The 16,433-nt window shown below is 44.3% G+C and overlaps 3 protein-coding genes across 9 annotated transcripts in view; 1 reads left to right on the top strand and 2 right to left on the bottom strand.

The window, feature by feature from the left end:
• LOC139574637 (bromodomain-containing protein 8-like) overlaps positions 1 to 2,934 on the top strand; it is a 38,885-nt gene extending 35,951 nt beyond the window's left edge. For 5 of the 7 annotated variants that reach the window (XM_071399392.1, XM_071399387.1, XM_071399388.1 and 2 more), the window contains 2 exons: positions 1,851 to 1,895; positions 2,379 to 2,934. In XM_071399392.1, coding sequence (XP_071255493.1) covers positions 1,851 to 1,895; positions 2,379 to 2,438 — 105 coding nt within the window. In that variant the 3' untranslated portion in view covers positions 2,439 to 2,934. The remainder of the gene's footprint in view (positions 1 to 1,850; positions 1,896 to 2,378) is intronic. The other 2 variants (XM_071399393.1, XM_071399394.1) reach the window with 1 other exon arrangement.
• On the bottom strand, positions 2,750 to 4,951 carry LOC139574638 (DNA damage-inducible transcript 4-like protein). The gene is made up of 2 exons (XM_071399395.1): positions 4,691 to 4,951; positions 2,750 to 4,021 (listed from the first exon to the last, which is right to left on the bottom strand). Exons 1-2 carry the CDS (start codon positions 4,860 to 4,862, stop codon positions 3,573 to 3,575), a joined length of 621 nt encoding a protein of 206 aa, XP_071255496.1. The 5' UTR covers positions 4,863 to 4,951; the 3' UTR covers positions 2,750 to 3,572.
• A 3,712-nt stretch (positions 4,952 to 8,663) lies between these two features.
• LOC139572528 (stimulator of interferon genes protein-like) lies at positions 8,664 to 14,733 on the bottom strand. Its single transcript, XM_071395248.1, is given in 7 exon segments — positions 8,664 to 9,857; positions 10,011 to 10,028; positions 10,031 to 10,196; positions 13,098 to 13,339; positions 13,535 to 13,643; positions 14,191 to 14,371; positions 14,507 to 14,733. Coding segments are annotated over 7 exon segments (1,227 nt in total). The 3' UTR covers positions 8,664 to 9,573.
• Between the last annotated feature and the right edge of the window lie 1,700 nt (positions 14,734 to 16,433).

The following is a 16,433-nucleotide window of genomic DNA, read 5'->3' as shown; positions in this document are numbered from 1 at the left end:
CCGTCTGTCTACTGTCTCTCCTCTCCGTTACTACCGTCTGTCTACTGTCTCTCCTCTCCGTTACTACCGTCTGTCTACTGTCTCTCCTCTCTGTTACTACCGTCTGTCTACTGTCTCTCCTCTCCGTTACTACCGTCTGTCTACTGTCTCTCCTCTCCGTTACTACCGTCTGTCTACTGTGTCTCTCCTCTCCGTTACTACCGTCTGTCTACTGTGTCTCTCCTCTCCGATACTACCGTCTGTCTACTGTCTCTCCTCTCCGTTACTACCGTCTGTCTACTGTCTCCTTTCCGATACTACCGTCTGTCTACTGTGTCTCTCCTCTCCGTTACTACCGTCTGTCTACTGTGTCTCTCCTCTCCGTTACTACCGTCTGTCTACTGTGTCTCTCCTCTCCGTTACTACCGTCTGTCTACTGTGTCTCTCCTCTCCGTTACTACCGTCTGTCTACTGTGTCTCCTCTCCGTTTCTACTGTCTCTCTCCTCTCCGTTACTACCGTCTGTCTACTGTGTCTCTCCTCTCCGTTACTACCGTCTGTCTACTGTCTCCTCTCCTACCGTCTGTCTACTGTGTCTTTCCTCTCCGTTACTACCGTCTGTCTACTGTGTCTTTCCTCTCCGTTACTAACGTCTGTCTACTGTCTCTCCTCTCCTACCGTCTGTCTACTGTGTCTTTCCTCTCCGTTACTACCGTCTGTCTACTGTGTCTCTCCTCTCCGTTACTACCGTCTGTCTACTGTGTCTCTCCTCTCCGTTACTACCGTCTGTCTACTGTCTCTCTCCTCTCCGTTACTACCGTCTGTCTACTGTCTCTCTCCTCTACGTTACTACCGTCTGTCTACTGTCTCTCCTCTCCGTTACTACCGTCTGTCTACAGTGTCTCTCCTCTCCGTTACTACCGTCTGTCTACTGTGTCTCTCCTCTCCGTTACTACCGTCTGTCTACTGTGTCTCTCCTCTCCGTTACTACCGTCTGTCTACTGTGTCTCTCCTCTCCGTTACTACCGTCTGTCTACTGTGTCTCTCCTCTCCGTTACTACCGTCTGTCTACTGTGTCTCTCCTCTCCGTTACTACCGTCTGTCTACTGTGTCTCTCCTCTCCGTTACTACCGTCTGTCTACTGTGTCTCTCCTCTCCGTTACTACCGTCTGTCTACTGTGTCTCTCCTCTCCGTTACTACCGTCTGTCTACTGTGTCTCTCCTCTCCGTTACTACCGTCTGTCTACTGTGTCTCTCCTCTCCGTTACTACCGTCTGTCTACTGTGTCTCTCCTCTCCGTTACTACCGTCTGTCTACTGTGTCTCTCCTCTCCGTTACTACCGTCTGTCTACTGTGTCTCTCCTCTCCGTTACTACCGTCTGTCTACTGTGTCTCTCCTCTCCGTTACTACCGTCTGTCTGTACTGTCTCTCCTCTCCGTTACTACCGTCTGTCTACTGTGTCTCTCCTCTCCGTTACTACCGTCTGTCTACTGTCTCTCCTCTCCTACCGTCTGTCTACTGTGTCTTTCCTCTCCGTTACTACCGTCTGTCTACTGTGTCTCTCCTCCGTTACTACCGTCTGTCTACTGTCTCTCTCCTCTCCGTTACTACCGTCTGTCTACTGTCTCTCTCCTCTACGTTACTACCGTCTGTCTACTGTCTCCTCTCTCCGTTACTACCGTCTGTCTACTGTCTCCTCTCTCCATTTTCGACTGGCTCCTGTGTTCTCACTTGACTGTCTGAATGTGTTGTCTTGTTTGTCTGACTGTACTTGTTTGTGTTGTTTCCTCTGGATGCGTGTGTGTACAAGGCGTAAATGTCACTGTGTGTTTGTGTGTTTCTTTTCTCACTAACTGTTTGTCCTCCTACAGGACAGTGTCCCAATGGCCTCTCCCGCTTTCCTTCTCTCTCTTTTTGTAAGTATTCAGGTCAAAGGTCAAATCTCACCAGATTAAGCAGAGTGCACGCTCTGTATCTACGTCACACTACCAAAACACACATCTCACACGCATAAAACACAAGTTTGCTAATCACACTGACTATAGTGAAACATTGAAAAGGCATACACTCACCTCTTATATTAACAAACACATCCCTCACCAAGTTTTTGACCTTCGGTATTTGATTAAGTGGACCCATCCTGGTTGTGGGTGTACGCGCATTTGTTTATCGCCATATGCCTTTTTTTATGTATCCAGTGGTTGTCTTCAACTTCTTTCTTTGCATGTCTCGTCTGGTCCATTGTTTTTCTTTCTTCTGTCGTTTTAATCTTTTGTTTTCTTCATTTCATCTGGCGGGCAGCAGAGATTTTCTTGTTTTAAACAAGCCAACCAGGAGCCATCGCTGGGTGTCTAACCTGGTGTCAGACTCACCTCTAACCCAACCTCTCTTCCCTGCAGGACGGGGGCACCAGAGGGCGCCGCTGTGCTATTGAAGCAGACATGAAGATGAAGAAATAACCGGAGTCAAAGGGCAGTAGGTTGCCAATGAGACTTGATGTAGGGATTGGACGATTTAAACCAGAGAATGTTTGATGAGTTGTTACTGTTCTGTGAAGTTAGTTGTTTGAGTTTAATCAGAGTTTTCGGGTCGCTGTCTGTCGGTATGGCGAGCAGGGCTGCAGTCCTGTGTACAGTTTAACTAACTTAAGTCTATGATTTGCATTTGAAGCCAGTACACTAGATTTAGTTGCCACAAGTAACCAGCAGACACTGCAGCCCTGGAGTACTGAATCAGTTTTACTACTACAGTACTAGTGACTGACTTGGGGCCCCATTGTGTTTTAGGATGTAGCCAACTGTAAAATATCCTGCAAGGAATTATGAGTCTACTGTATGTTAGTGGGAGTACAAAAAAGTAGTACCTGAGTGTTGAACTTTATGTACAGTTTTATTTTTTTTCCCCATTTGTATGTTTTGTTGTTCAACTGTTTATTAAAAGTAAGAGAATTGAAAACAGTGTCCGTAACTTTGACAGACCTAAGTTGAGACCTTCAGTTCTTAGGGTATAGACTAATCATTGGTGATTCTGACAGCTGTTTTGATTGAAAGAGTATGGAAACCCTGAAAAGAGTACTGTGCAAAAACATTCACATTTCTCAGTTTAACAATACTGCAACAGTCGGACACAGGGTAAGGGGCGACACGAGCTTGCTTCCACATCCAGCATGAGGTTTCCATGGTTTTACAAAAGACAATCAAGCAATTGTTTCGAACAGAAATGTGCACAAAATATAAAACCTGTCAGAGTTAGATTGTACCATACTTGGTAACATATTTCACCCCCTGCTATAACCAGTAACATGCATTCTGTGCTCTTTTCTATGTCAACTGAAATTTCAGCAGTACAAAACATATAGGGTATCCAGTCCTTCCTTTTCAAACACTACAAAATGATCTCTTTTCACAATTGAACTGACTGTTCTTCAGTGATATTCCAGTGCAAAACGTTCATTTATGTCAACTCTCCAATACAGTAGTGTACACTAACATATATTTAGTTCACTGAAAAAAGACAGTGGTGCAACAACTTTTTCTCCTAACTGGAATGTCGAGAATTATAGGCCACATGTTGATTCCTGATAAGAAATTGTCTCAGCAGAACTCATGTATGACAGGGCTCGCGGAGGAATACAACTTCTTCTTGACCAGCCGGTACTGGGGTCGTAGTTTCAACACCTTGTCGGTAACGAATATGTGCTTGAGAGGCGGCCAACAGTCTTTGTCCAGCTTGAACACGACGGACAGCTCGAAAGTAGGAGTGACAGTCGGGTCGGGTGTTATAGTGCCCAGCATTTGCAGCTGTTGGCCCAGTTGTGTCTCCAAATAGACCTGTATGAAGGCCCCGCGGAGCCCGCACGGCTCTCCCGCTGAGGAACGCACCACATCCAGGGCAACGTTGGCGGTCAGCGGGCGGGGAAGCAGCAGTATCCGGCACCGCAGACTCGATTCTTTAGCTTCAGAGAGACAACGCACTATCTGCCTGGTCATGTCCTGCTGGAGTATTCTCTCTTCACAGTCGAGAGCCGTTTCAGAGTCCAGACCTGGAAAAGAGAACGGTGTGTTGATATCAATATTGCTGATGAACCAGGAGTTGAAGTTGTACAGCCTATACTTTAGTATTGCAGACATTTGGCAGGGGCTATATTTAGGCCTTATATCTATATATGCCAAGACTATTTGACCTACTTAGTTATTCAGGCTATTCAAGAACATTGCAACATTACATTTCAAACCATCTTAAAAATGTTATTTTGATGATTATTCCTAAACACGTTGCACTATAGATTTCGAATATTACATACTTAGTAACATTGTAATAGGGAATTTATTTTCATCGTAAAAATAAGGCAATGTATCAGCCACTTGAAACTAGGAGAGAGAGCTCAGGTCAAGTAACTTTTAGAACAGATCATCAGCTGATAGTTTACTGTAGCGGACAGCTCATGACTATCTGGCTGCATCACCTGCATTGTATCACGGCAGGCTACTGTGGCCGCTTGGAAAATACATGTTACGCCAGGCAACAGATACATATACCAAAGTTGCCGAGGATTACAAAGTAAAAATACTTGTTTCCATTATGGTCCTCTACAAAGTTTGTCAAAAGGCCTATAAATTCACCAAAATTACATGGAATTGTTATCAAAAGCCATTATTTAGTACAGTACATCTGATGAAATACATACTTAGATTTCAGAACAGAGACTTACTTGAGTTCATTTCCTTGATGAATTCAGAACTTTCAATGCTACCTCGAAGCACATATTTTTTGTCGCTCGAAGTGATTTGACAGAGAAACTTTCTCATCAGTTCGACAATGTTATCCTCTTCAGACACAATCGGAATTCCGTGTCCGAGGACCAAAGCCGGGGTATAGACCATTTTGATTGTCTCTCTATCTCCAATACTCCACTCAGTGATACACGTTTTCTGTCTATTCTCTCCATGTAGAAGTCAGTTGATTGTAGTCATTGGAACTGTCACTGTGTTTAAATAGTACTCCTTGGTTGCGTCAGCTGAGTTTGATCGCGTGTGGGACCGCCTCCTTGGTTACCATAGCAGCGCGACGGCGAGCAACTGCTGAACAGGGTTGAATCAGCCTCACGCAACATGCCTAGACGTTGCATTGGCTGGCTACTCATTACTGATAATATCACCTCTTTTATCCAGTATTCTGTCTTCTGTGCAATGAATGCTATTAGACAGGTATATTGTTAGGTTATCAAGAAAATAAAAATGAACAATTACTCATATTTAGAACAAATTGTTTTATTTTGTTCCAAACAAAGATTATTCTGATCTCATAATGTATTTTCAACTGATGACAGAATTATGGATACCTAATTTAGGCCTAAAAAGGAAGCCCCATAAAAATGATCGTATTGGATATTGAAAATTGTTGTCTTGATTCCCTTTTGATGAATCCTTTCATAAGTATGTCACCTGTAGGTTCTGGAATACACTGGAAAACACTCGCTAGCCACTAGCCTTACCTGGGCTGAGTCACAGGTGAATCACATCACATGGCCTGATACTCACTGACCAGGCAGGAAGTGGATTTCCCCTGAACCTTGGATCTTCCCTTCCTGCTCTCCTCTTCCTGTTTCCCTCTCACCCTGGGCCCTTTCAACACTCACACAAGTGTTTCAGACATGGGGAAATGAATGCGTATCTGGAAGAGTCAATGTTTTCTCACCAAACAACTCTTGGGCAAACAACTCCATAGTCCCTCTTGAGTGACGCAGTGGCCTAAGGCACTGCATCTCAGCACAAGAGGTGTCACTACAGTCCCTGGTTCAAATCCAGGCTGTATCACATCTGGCTGTGATTGGAAGTCCATTGGGTGGCGCACAATAGGCCCAGCGTCGTCTGGGTTTGGCCGGGGTAGGCTGTCATTGTAAATAAGAATTTGTTCTTAACTGACTTGCTGGGTTAAATAAAATAAAAAGTGTGTGTTGTGGGTATTGGAAATGAAAAAACAAGTCTCATGCTATATATATCGACTTATGTGTTATTTTTAAACTCACATGTTGGACCTGTTCAGAATATATGGCTAGATCTGTGCCCCAGGAAGGAGTCTGACTGTAAAACAGTTCAGTTATGAGTCACAGAAAGGGACTTTTCCCCTTTGTGACTATACCTGTACACCAGCCTATCATCTTCAGCCCTGCCCAGATCATGTGAGGATCTGGCTACCATTATGACATCAGACCAGTAAAGAGGGAGTTTGCTGTCTTTCTATGGAAGTGAAGGGAAACCACATATGTGTTGGTCTGTGGGGCTTACCACTGTGTCTGGCTAGGCTGATGCAGACAGCCACTCTGCTTGCATTTCCCATGTGTTTGTGTGTGAGTGCGTGTGTCCATGTTTGTGTGTGTTTGCTCACAGATATCAGCTTCCTCATCAGATTGAGAACAGGTATTCACAGGTTCTCAAATGATTTACCTAATTAAGTAAATTAATCAAATGCACCATGTATCACTGATGTGCCCTATTTCTGTCACAACGTTTTATCCTCCAAGCATATTCAGTGGTTGAGACACTCTGAAACTGCTCATATCTATTCAAAGTCAGTCCAGAACACCCAGACCAGTCCCAGACTCAGTCACCTGCTTCCTAGCTCAGGCATGGTCTATCATCAGGTCAACAACATTCACAAGGACGCAGGGCCAGACGGATTACCAGGACGTGTACTCCGAGCATGCGCTGACCAACTGGCAAGTGTCTTCAATGACATTTTCAATCTCTCCCTGTCTGAGTCTGTAATACCAACCTGTTTCAAGCAGACCACCATAGTCCCTGTGCCCAAGAACACTAAGGTAACCTGCCTAAATGACTACCGACCCTAGCACTCACGTCTGTAGCCATGAAGTGATTTGAAAGGCTGGTCATGGCTCACATCAACACCATTATCCCAGAAACACTAGACCCACTCCAATTTGCATACCACCCTAACAGATCCACAGATGATGCAATCTCTATTGCACTCCACATTGCCCTTTCCCACCTGGACAAAAGGAACACCTATGTAAGAATTCTGTTCATTGACTACAGCTCAGCGTTCAACACCATAGTTCCCTCAAAGCTCATTACTAAGCTAAGGACCTTGGGACTAAACACCTCCCTCTGCAACTGGATCCTGGACTTCCTGATGGGCTGCCCCCAGGTGTTAAGGGTAGGTAACAACACATATGCCATGCTGATCCTCAACACGGCAACCCCTCAGGGGTTGCAGATTGTGCGATAGAAATTGAAAGGTAATTTTTGATTGAGCAGACATATGCAGCGTTGCCCGTGAATGCAGTCTTCGCTAACGCGGGACCGTTGCCTTTAAATTATAACGCTGAACATCCATGATACGGATTGATTAGAGACCTAAGGCTCTCCTAACACACACAGACACCATATGTACTTTGTTTCGCCGTGCCAATATATCCTCCAAACACCGGCTTCGAAGGTATTATCACTTTTATACAACGGGTTATCAACATATTTCAATAATGATGTACTTTTTTTTTTTTTTGATTCAATTATTTATACTATTTCATCCTTCCACAAGATATAGTCCCGACACAAATCGACGGTTGCTACCCAAGTCGGCTGGTCGTTCGTTCTATCGGTTCGGTTGCTAGAGACGAGACCCAGTCATTCAGTTTTTTTGTTCTGTATCTATGGACATGACCCAGTAGTTTGTTCTAAATGTTCCATTGTCATACTGGCTGGCAACTTTCTTATCCCTTTCCTGCTAGCTAGCCAACTACGGCCAATTTACAGTCACGTCAAAAAGTGCAGCCAGAATAACAGCAAAGTAGCTGCATTTGCATTTGTTTAAAGCTGTTTTCTAGAAGCAATGGGCTAATGATGCGCGATTTCGCCTGGCATAGAAAATGTGCTCCTCGTCAGTACACTGTTGTTCAGAGGAGCTAGCCAGCAACACAACTAACACAATCACTTCGAACTGAAGCTGGAAAGACTGCAAACTAGCTGCACTTCATTTTGTTTAACCTTTTTTCAATTTATATTTCTTTGTATATATCCATAAAAAATTATGCCAGTTTATTGCTGATTATGACTGTCTGAAAAACGTTGCCTGCCTGTCCCGTTCCGACTCCTGACACGTTCATTACTATGGGACAGCTGGAGATCGAATTTGAATATTGAAACAATGTTGCAAATGTCGGAGAGACAGACATAGGTTTATTATACAAATCTCCGCTGTTGAAAACGAAATGTTAGTCGAAAAGAAATGTGAGATCATGTCTAGATACTTTTTATAGTGGAGTTCAAGTTTATAAATTCCTTGGCTGGGCTGATTAGACAGTGGATTGCGCAGTCAGATGGAAAAGAGTAAATAGGCATTTTAAGGTCATAGATTTAGCCGGTGGTAATAGACACCGGCTGGAATGCGGTTTTAACCAATCAGCATTCGGGATTAGACCCACCCGTTGTATAATATTTTATAACTCTTTGCAACAATGGGACCAGCTATGCTAGTTAGCAATGGTGCTGGTCCCAGATGTGTGACCTTGTTGTCTTAACCTGTATGTTTTCGACCTAGACCCATGGCCAGGAAGTAAAAGCAAGAAGTGTACCCTTCAATCTGTGATGTGATTTGTTGAGTCAATTCAACTGGCATTACAAAAAATACATTCCATTGCATGTGCCACATCAGTTAGCATTACTTTAATGAACATTCTACATTACCATGGCAATCCAGCATCAGTTGATAGAACATTCCAAAATACCATGAAAATGATCACATCTCAATACCAGGCAGCCATTGTGAGTGTACCCATGAGTTTACCAGTCAAATTGCCAGGGTTAGAACGTCCAAGCCCATTCAATTCATTATATTTCTACGGTACTGACTATAGCTAGATAACATGCCTGATAACTTGTGGCTCAGGCTCTGTTCTCCTCTGAATGATCAGCCCAGGCTCAGCTCTCAGCTCACTCCCTAGCCCCGGCCAGGCATGCAAAGATGGGATCTCTCTCTCTATCTCTGTTTACTTCACACCATGGTTCAAGCATGCACATTCCGTCTGTGCAAACAATGTAAATCCATCATAGCGGAGTACACAGAGTACGGACAGATAAATTACAGTGTTTAGGAGAGTATAGAACAACATGCAGGCAATGTGAGGAATAAGCGGGGTTGTTATTATATGCCTACATCAGTTCTGCATACATGACACACAAATTGATCACAGAAAAACAACACTAAATGTTACAGCCAATATAGGACTGTATTACACAGTTAACAATATCCTGTTTTAAAAAAACAGCTACACACCAGTAGCAACCTAAATTCCTTGACATATATTACCTAGCATTCATATTCAGTTAAGCAATTCAGGATATATTGTATTTCTACTGTTTTCAATTTCCTTAACTAATTCTGTTGTATAATAATATACTTTTTTTTTGCATTGAGAACCCGAACATCCCGTGTTTAACTATAGTAAACGAACAAACATAGTAAACTAACAAAAATTTGACCATCTGTCAATGTGCCCTTGAGCAAGGCAGTTAATCCTAATTGCTCCTGTAAATTGCTCTGGATAAGAGCATCTACTAAAATTTAAGTGAGTGTTTATCTCCTTACACCTGTCCCACCATATGGAGAAAGGATGTCTGAGTTCTCAACTGGTTCCCTGAGTGTACGTGGCATGTCATGACTGATCATCAGTGATGGCACACTGCTCATTGGCTCAATTTGGTGCATGTCATCTATGCAGATCGTGGCGGGAGGGATGAGTGGGTGGTCCACCTCAGGCTGAGGGTTGACAGGGAGAACATAGAACTCTTCTTTCTCCTGCTGATCCAGGTTCTTCAGAATGGCCTTGGACAGGAAGTGAGGGTCATCCTCATGCTCATCTACAAGAAGTAGAAATTACATAGGGTTCATAGGTCGTAATATTAGGCACATAGGAGGACATTCTATCTTATATTACGAGAGACAGAAAGAGTGACGGACGGACAGACAGAGACGGACAGATGGACAAACGGACGGAAAGACAGACATCTAACCGTTGAGCAGGATGAGTCGTAGCGGTTCCTGCACTCCAGTGAGCGGTCCAGTATGTCCTGTAGAGTCCTGTAGAACAGCAGCACCTGCTCTCTCCTGTCCCTCTCCCCAAACCCTGCACTACTCTCCTGAGACATCTTATACAGTGTCAGCAGAGGGGTGGCATACTCCACCACACAGTGATGGGCCTACAGACAAACACACACATAACAAACAGACCTCTATCCTCCTGATTCCTGCTTACAAGCAAAAACTAAACCAGGAAGTACCAGTGACTCGCTCAATAAGGAAGTGGTCAAATGACGCAGATGCTAAGCTACAGGACTGTTTTGCTAGCACAGACTGGAATATGTTTCGGAATTCTGCCGATGGCATTGAGGAATACACCACATCAGTCACTGGCTTCATCAATAAGTGCATCGATGACGTCGTCCCCACAGTGACTGTACGTACATACCCCAACCAGAAGCCATGGATTACAGGCAACATCCACACTGAGCTAAAGTGTATAGCTGCTGCTTTCAAGAAGCGGGATTTTTAACCGGACGCTTATAAGAAATCCTGTTATGCCTTCTGACGAACCATCAAACAGGCAAAGCATCAATACAGGACTAAGTTTGAATCGTACTACACCGGCTCCGACGGTCGTCGGATGTGGCAGGGCTTGCAAACTATTACAGACATCAAAGGGAAGCACAGTCTGTCAGGACCCGGTTACGAACTCGGGTCTCCGGTGTGAGAAACAGTCACTTAGCAAACTGAGCCACTAATAGTCGGCAGAACCCAGAAGATGAGGCAGACACAGCAGTACTTGAGACTGTTTTTTAATAAAGTAAAAAGGAAAGTTCTTCAGGCAAAAATATAAATCCACAACGTCAAAAGTAATTCCAAGAGAAAAAGGTAATCCTCCAAGTCAAAAGGTAAATCCACAAGGTGGTAGGAACAGCGAGGAAAACTAAGGGTTTAAATACATTCAAGGGAAACGAGGCACAGGTGCAAATAATAACTGGAAACAAGGGAAAACAAAAAGGGTCAAAAAAGCACAATGGGGGCATCTAGTGGCCAAAACCGGAACAATCCTGGCCAAATCCTGACACAGTCGTGAGCTGCCCAGTGACACAAGCCTACCAGACGAGCTAAATTACTTCTATGCTCGCTTCGAGGCAAGCAACACTGAAAAATGCGTGAGAGCATCAGCTGTTCCAGACGACTTTGTGATCACGCTCTCCGTAGCCAATGTAAGTGAGACCTTTATACAGGTCAACATTCCCAAGGCCGCAGGGACAGACGGATTACCAGGACGTCTACTCTGAGTATGCGCTGACCAACTGGCAAGTGTCTTCACTGACATTTTCAACCTGTCCCTGACCGAGTCCGTAATAGCAACATGTTCCAAGCAGACCACCATCGTCCCTGTGCCCAAGAACACCAAGGTAACCTGCCTTAATCACTACAGACCCGTAGCACTCACATCTGTAGCCATGAAGTGCTTTGAAAGGCTGGTCATCAACACCATTATCCCAGAAACCTTAGACTCACTCCAATTTGCATACCGCTCCAACAGATCCACAGATGATGCAATCTCTATTGAACTCCACACTGCCCTTTCCCACCTGGACAAAAGGAACTCCTACGTGAGAATGCTATTCATTGACTACAGCTCAGCGTTCAACACCATAGTTCCCTCAAAGCTCATCACTAAGCTAAGGACCCAGGGACTAAACACCTCCTTCTGCAACTGGATCCTGGACTTCCTGACGGGCCGCCCCCAGGTGGTAACACATCTGCCACGCTGATCCTCAACACAGAGCCTCCTCAGGGGTGCGTGCTCAGTCCCCTCCTGTACTCCCTGTTCACACATGACTGCATGGCCAAGCACGACTCTAACACCATCATTAAGTTTTCCGACGACACAACAGTGGTAGACCTGATCACAGACAACAATAATACAGCCTATAGGGAGGACGTCAGAGATCTGGCAGTGTGGTGCCAGGATAACAACCTCTCCCACAAACACACCAAGACAGTTGTAAAGAGGGCATGACAACACCTATTCCCCGTCAGAAGACTGAAAAGATTTGGCATGGGTCCTCAGATCCTCAAAAAGTTACACAGCTGCACCATCGAGAGCATCCTGACTGGTTGCATCACCACCTGCTATGGCAACAGCTCGGCCTCCGACCGCAAGGCACTACAGAGGGTAGTGCGTATGGCCCAGTACATCACTGTGACCAAGCTTCCTGCCATCCAGGACCTCTATACCAGGCGGTGACAGAGGAAGGCCCCAAAAATTGTCAAAGACACCAGCAATCCCAGTCATAGACTGTTCTCTCTGCTATTGCACGGCAAGCGGTACCGGAGCGCCAAGTCTAGTTCCAAAAGGCTTCTTAACAGCTTCTACCCCCAAGCCATAAGACTCCCGAACAGCTAATCAAATGGCTACCCAGACTTTTTGCATTGTCCCCACCCACCCGCATTTTTACACTGCTGCTACTCTCTGTTTATTATCTATGCATTGTCACTTTACCTCTACCTACATGTACATATTACCTCAATTACCTCGACTAACTGATGCCCACATACATTGACTCTGTACCGGTACCCCCTGTATAAAGCCTCGCTACTGTTATTTTATTGTTGCTCCTTAATTTTTTTAATTTGTTCAACAAATAAAATCTTGCTTCAGTTCATTTTAGTAAATACTTTCCAGAATATATTTTTTTTAAATTGAACAAAAATAAAACAAATAAGGGCTTGTAAGTAAGCATTTCACTGTAAGGTCTACACCTGTTGCATTCGGCACATGTGACAAATAACATTTGATTTGACACACACACACACAAACAGGGAATACTGGGATTAGGCAATTCAGTGCAACAACCCAAAAAATCTGCAAATGGGTTTATAGATTGTGCACACATTTGGCCACGTGTGCACGTGTTGGGCTTTTCCACATTATTTTTGTATTTTCCAGAGCTTTTTAACCACTCACTGTTGATTCACTATTTGACCACATGGTGGTGCCAGTGTAATGCATTTCACTTTGGGATAGTGTTTGAGAAGGTGACTGTAAGGTAATCCCTACCTACCTGTCTATTCTCGTCCAATAGGCTGTAGACACTGTGCTTGTAGACACGCCCCCTGACCCCTGCTCTGTCGATCTCTGTGTTAGGGAGGTTGTCATAGAAACGGATGTTGGTGTCTTCATCCTCCAGCTTGTGAGCGATGTTGGCGTTGAGAGGGAGGAGGATTAGGAGCTTTCTGGAACCCCTGGTCTCAAACGGACCTGCCGTGTGTGAGGCACGGAATTCTGATATAGAACCCTCCAACCCTACCACAAAAATACAGATAAACGAATACACACAGCTGACATGATACAGTATTTGTTACGTTACAGAAAAAAGCTTAATAAATGCCCCTGTAAAAAGAAGTACAGCCTTCTCTCTGACTGTTCGTTGTGATTAATCAACATCAAATCCAGAGGTTATGATTTTCTTTGTGTTTGAGCTAATGGTAGTCTACTTACGAGGCAACACCAGGTTGAGGTAGCCCAGGTGGAAAGACCAAGCCAGGCCATGAGCCACGTTCATCTTCCTCTCCTCACAAATCTCTGACACTTCCACTTCAGACGGACCCTGGATATGGGAGAGAGAAACAACAACCGGGAAATAACCAGAATTACTCACATGCAGACATGCAGGGAATCTGGTATACAAATATTTACTGGGATTTACTGAAACCACAACCATGATGAGCAATCAAAAACCCCAACTCTGGTGAGCTAACAAGAATCACACTAACACACAGTCAGCATTTTACAGCAGCATGTAAGCTACAGTATCGTTCCGTATAATTGGCTTCAGGAAGCTAAACTATGTTATTAGTGGCTTAAAGGAGAGGGTTTGGAGACCCACACCAGACTGATGATTAAAACCATCCTTGAGACCAGGGTTGGGTTTAATTCCATTTCAATTCCAGTCAATGCAGACAGTAAAACTAATACCAATTCCAAATTGTCCTCATTGTAAAGCATTCAAAATAACTAGAATTGGAACTTCAGGGTACATCCTGAATTTAATGGAATTTAAATGGAATTCACCCCAACCCTGCTGGAGACACACAGGGTCCTGTGTTGGTTCATATTGTGTGTGAGAGTTCCAGATCAGGCTCTTGTTATCTCACCAGTACTCCCAGGGTTTTGAGTAGAGGGTAGAGGCCACAGGCCAAGATCACCATGCTCCACTGGTCTCTCCAGGGCTGTGGCTCGGTCAGGCCCAACAGCAGCACTGCCAACCCCACACCCAGGAGAGTATACACACCCACACAGGCTGTCACCATCTGACCCAGCCTCCCACCACGGTACCTGGGTAGATAGAGGGGTGAGAGAAGGAGAGGTAGAGAGGGAGGCAGGTAATATGTAAATATTGATCTATTTATTTGGCTACCATGTTTTGTGAGTATGAGTATGACTATGAGTATGGAAGTTAAGTTCCATCACCGGGTAGTTGCATGATGAAGACATTCCTCTAAGAGGAGAAACACTCCATGCAGCGAGGGCCCCACAGTCAGGATGAGTATCGCTGCTGCAACGTGTCTGAAGAAGCTCTCAGGCTCCAAAACCAAGATGGCCGTCATCACCACGGTAGCCAATCCTATCGCACCGGCTTTGTGTAGACTCCCACGAGGCTGAGGGACCAGACTCTCCTCCCCTCCCAACTGTTGCATCTGAGGAACAGACATAACAGCAACATGACTAAGTATGAGAGATATAACATCAAAATAATCAGTAAACACCTGTTCCTTTTGTCATTTTCACAACTTCTTGAAAGGTTGTCAGGCATTTCAACAGCCATAATCATGAACTAAGTGCCTTGCGTTATATGGGCATTGAATTGGTGAAGGCCATGAAGGGGAGGAGATAGGGATAAACTACTTCTCTAAAGAGAGACCTATTGGATAGACCGCTTGTGCACACTTGCCCCGGCAGGCCTTAATGAGGAATGTTATTTTTCTTGTTGTTTGTAGTATGTTATCAATAGGCCAAACACTTTGGTAATGACATCCTAATGTAATTGTATTGTGTGTCTGTGTCACACCCTGATCTGTTTCACCTGTCTTCGTGCTTGTCTCCAGACCGCACCAGGTGTCTCCCATCTCCCCCCATTATCCCTTGTGCATATATACTGTTTGTCTGTTGCCAGTTCGTCTTGTCCCATCAAGTCCTACCAGCGTGTTCCCGTGTTTCCTGTGCTCTAGTTTTTGTTTTCCTAGTCTTTCCAATTCTAACCTTTCTGCCTGTCCTGATCCTGCCTGACTCTGGATTAGGACTTTTTGCCTGCCTTGACTTACCTTTTGCCTGCCCCTTGTACTATAATAAACTCTGAGACTCGTACTATCCGCCTCCTGTGTCTGCAACTGGGTCTTAGCCTGAGCCGTGATACTATGTATTTTTCTTACATTGTCATGTTTCCCCCACAGCTCTCTCTCTGCTGGGATCTCTTGATTGGGCCAATACTGACTGTGAATTTAGAAATATGCCCACCTGTGAGGTCTTCTTGTTGTGACATTGATTGCCATTGCCTTGCACGCTGAAGAAGGGCTCATACTGTATGTCAATTTAAGTTTATTTACCGGAGTGCTGTCCTATTTCTGGTCTTTGGATAATATATCAGGATCCAGCACCCGATTTAAGTTTATAAAGTCAAACACGTTGTTTATCTTTTCCTTGTCCAGTATTGTGCAATGTTGGCATAGCAATCAAAGACACATTCTCACATTACTACACAATGGAAAGCCTGATCTTCTGGTCCTCAAGTCAACTACAGGTGAGCAATTCGTACAATTGGCCAGTGCATGCCTGCATGGGGGAAGACTGGGAATATGACTATCGTTAATAAAATAATATGGCTAATCTACTTAAAGGAATACTTTGAGATTTTTGCAATGAGGCCCTTTATCTACTTGCCAGACTCAGATGAACTCGTGGATACCATTTTTATGTCTCTGTGTTCAGTATGAAGGAAGTTAGAGGTACAGTAGTTTCACAAGCCAATGCTAACTAGCGTTAGTGCAATAACACCCATAGAATTCCAGTCGTTGCACTAAGGCTAGTTAGCACTGGCTTGTAAAACTACCTAAATTCCTCTAACTTGCTCGACTCTATACCTGCCATATGAAATCTGCTAAAAATAAATAAAAAAGCAAATGTTCAATTAATTCACAAGTCCATCTGACTCTGGGGAAGTAGATAAAGGACCTCATTGCCAAAACCCCAAAGTATCTCTTTAAGAGAAACCCTCAGCCTGCTTTGCTTTGCATTGTATAAAGTGGGAAGGAAGAGGACCATCTTTATATTAGAATTAGATTGAAGGAAATAAGAATTATAGTCCAGTAAAACCCATGACCTATTAAATGGTGTCCCTGAT

The sequence above is a fragment of the Salvelinus alpinus genome, chromosome 4 (assembly GCF_045679555.1).
Source record: "Salvelinus alpinus chromosome 4, SLU_Salpinus.1, whole genome shotgun sequence".
Classification (NCBI taxonomy): Eukaryota; Metazoa; Chordata; class Actinopteri; order Salmoniformes; family Salmonidae; genus Salvelinus; species Salvelinus alpinus.
Note: the sequence above shows the minus strand (reverse complement) of the source record. Positions and strands in the feature narration are given on the sequence as shown.

Coding starts and splice junctions, on each gene's coding strand:
- LOC139574638 (XM_071399395.1), bottom strand. CDS start 4,862: ATGGTCTATACCCCGGCTTTGGTCCTCGGACACGGAATTCCGATTGTG. Junction 4,022..4,690: donor CATCAAGGAAATGAACTCAA/GTAAGTCTCTGT, acceptor TCTCTTTTCCAG/GTCTGGACTCTGAAACGGCT.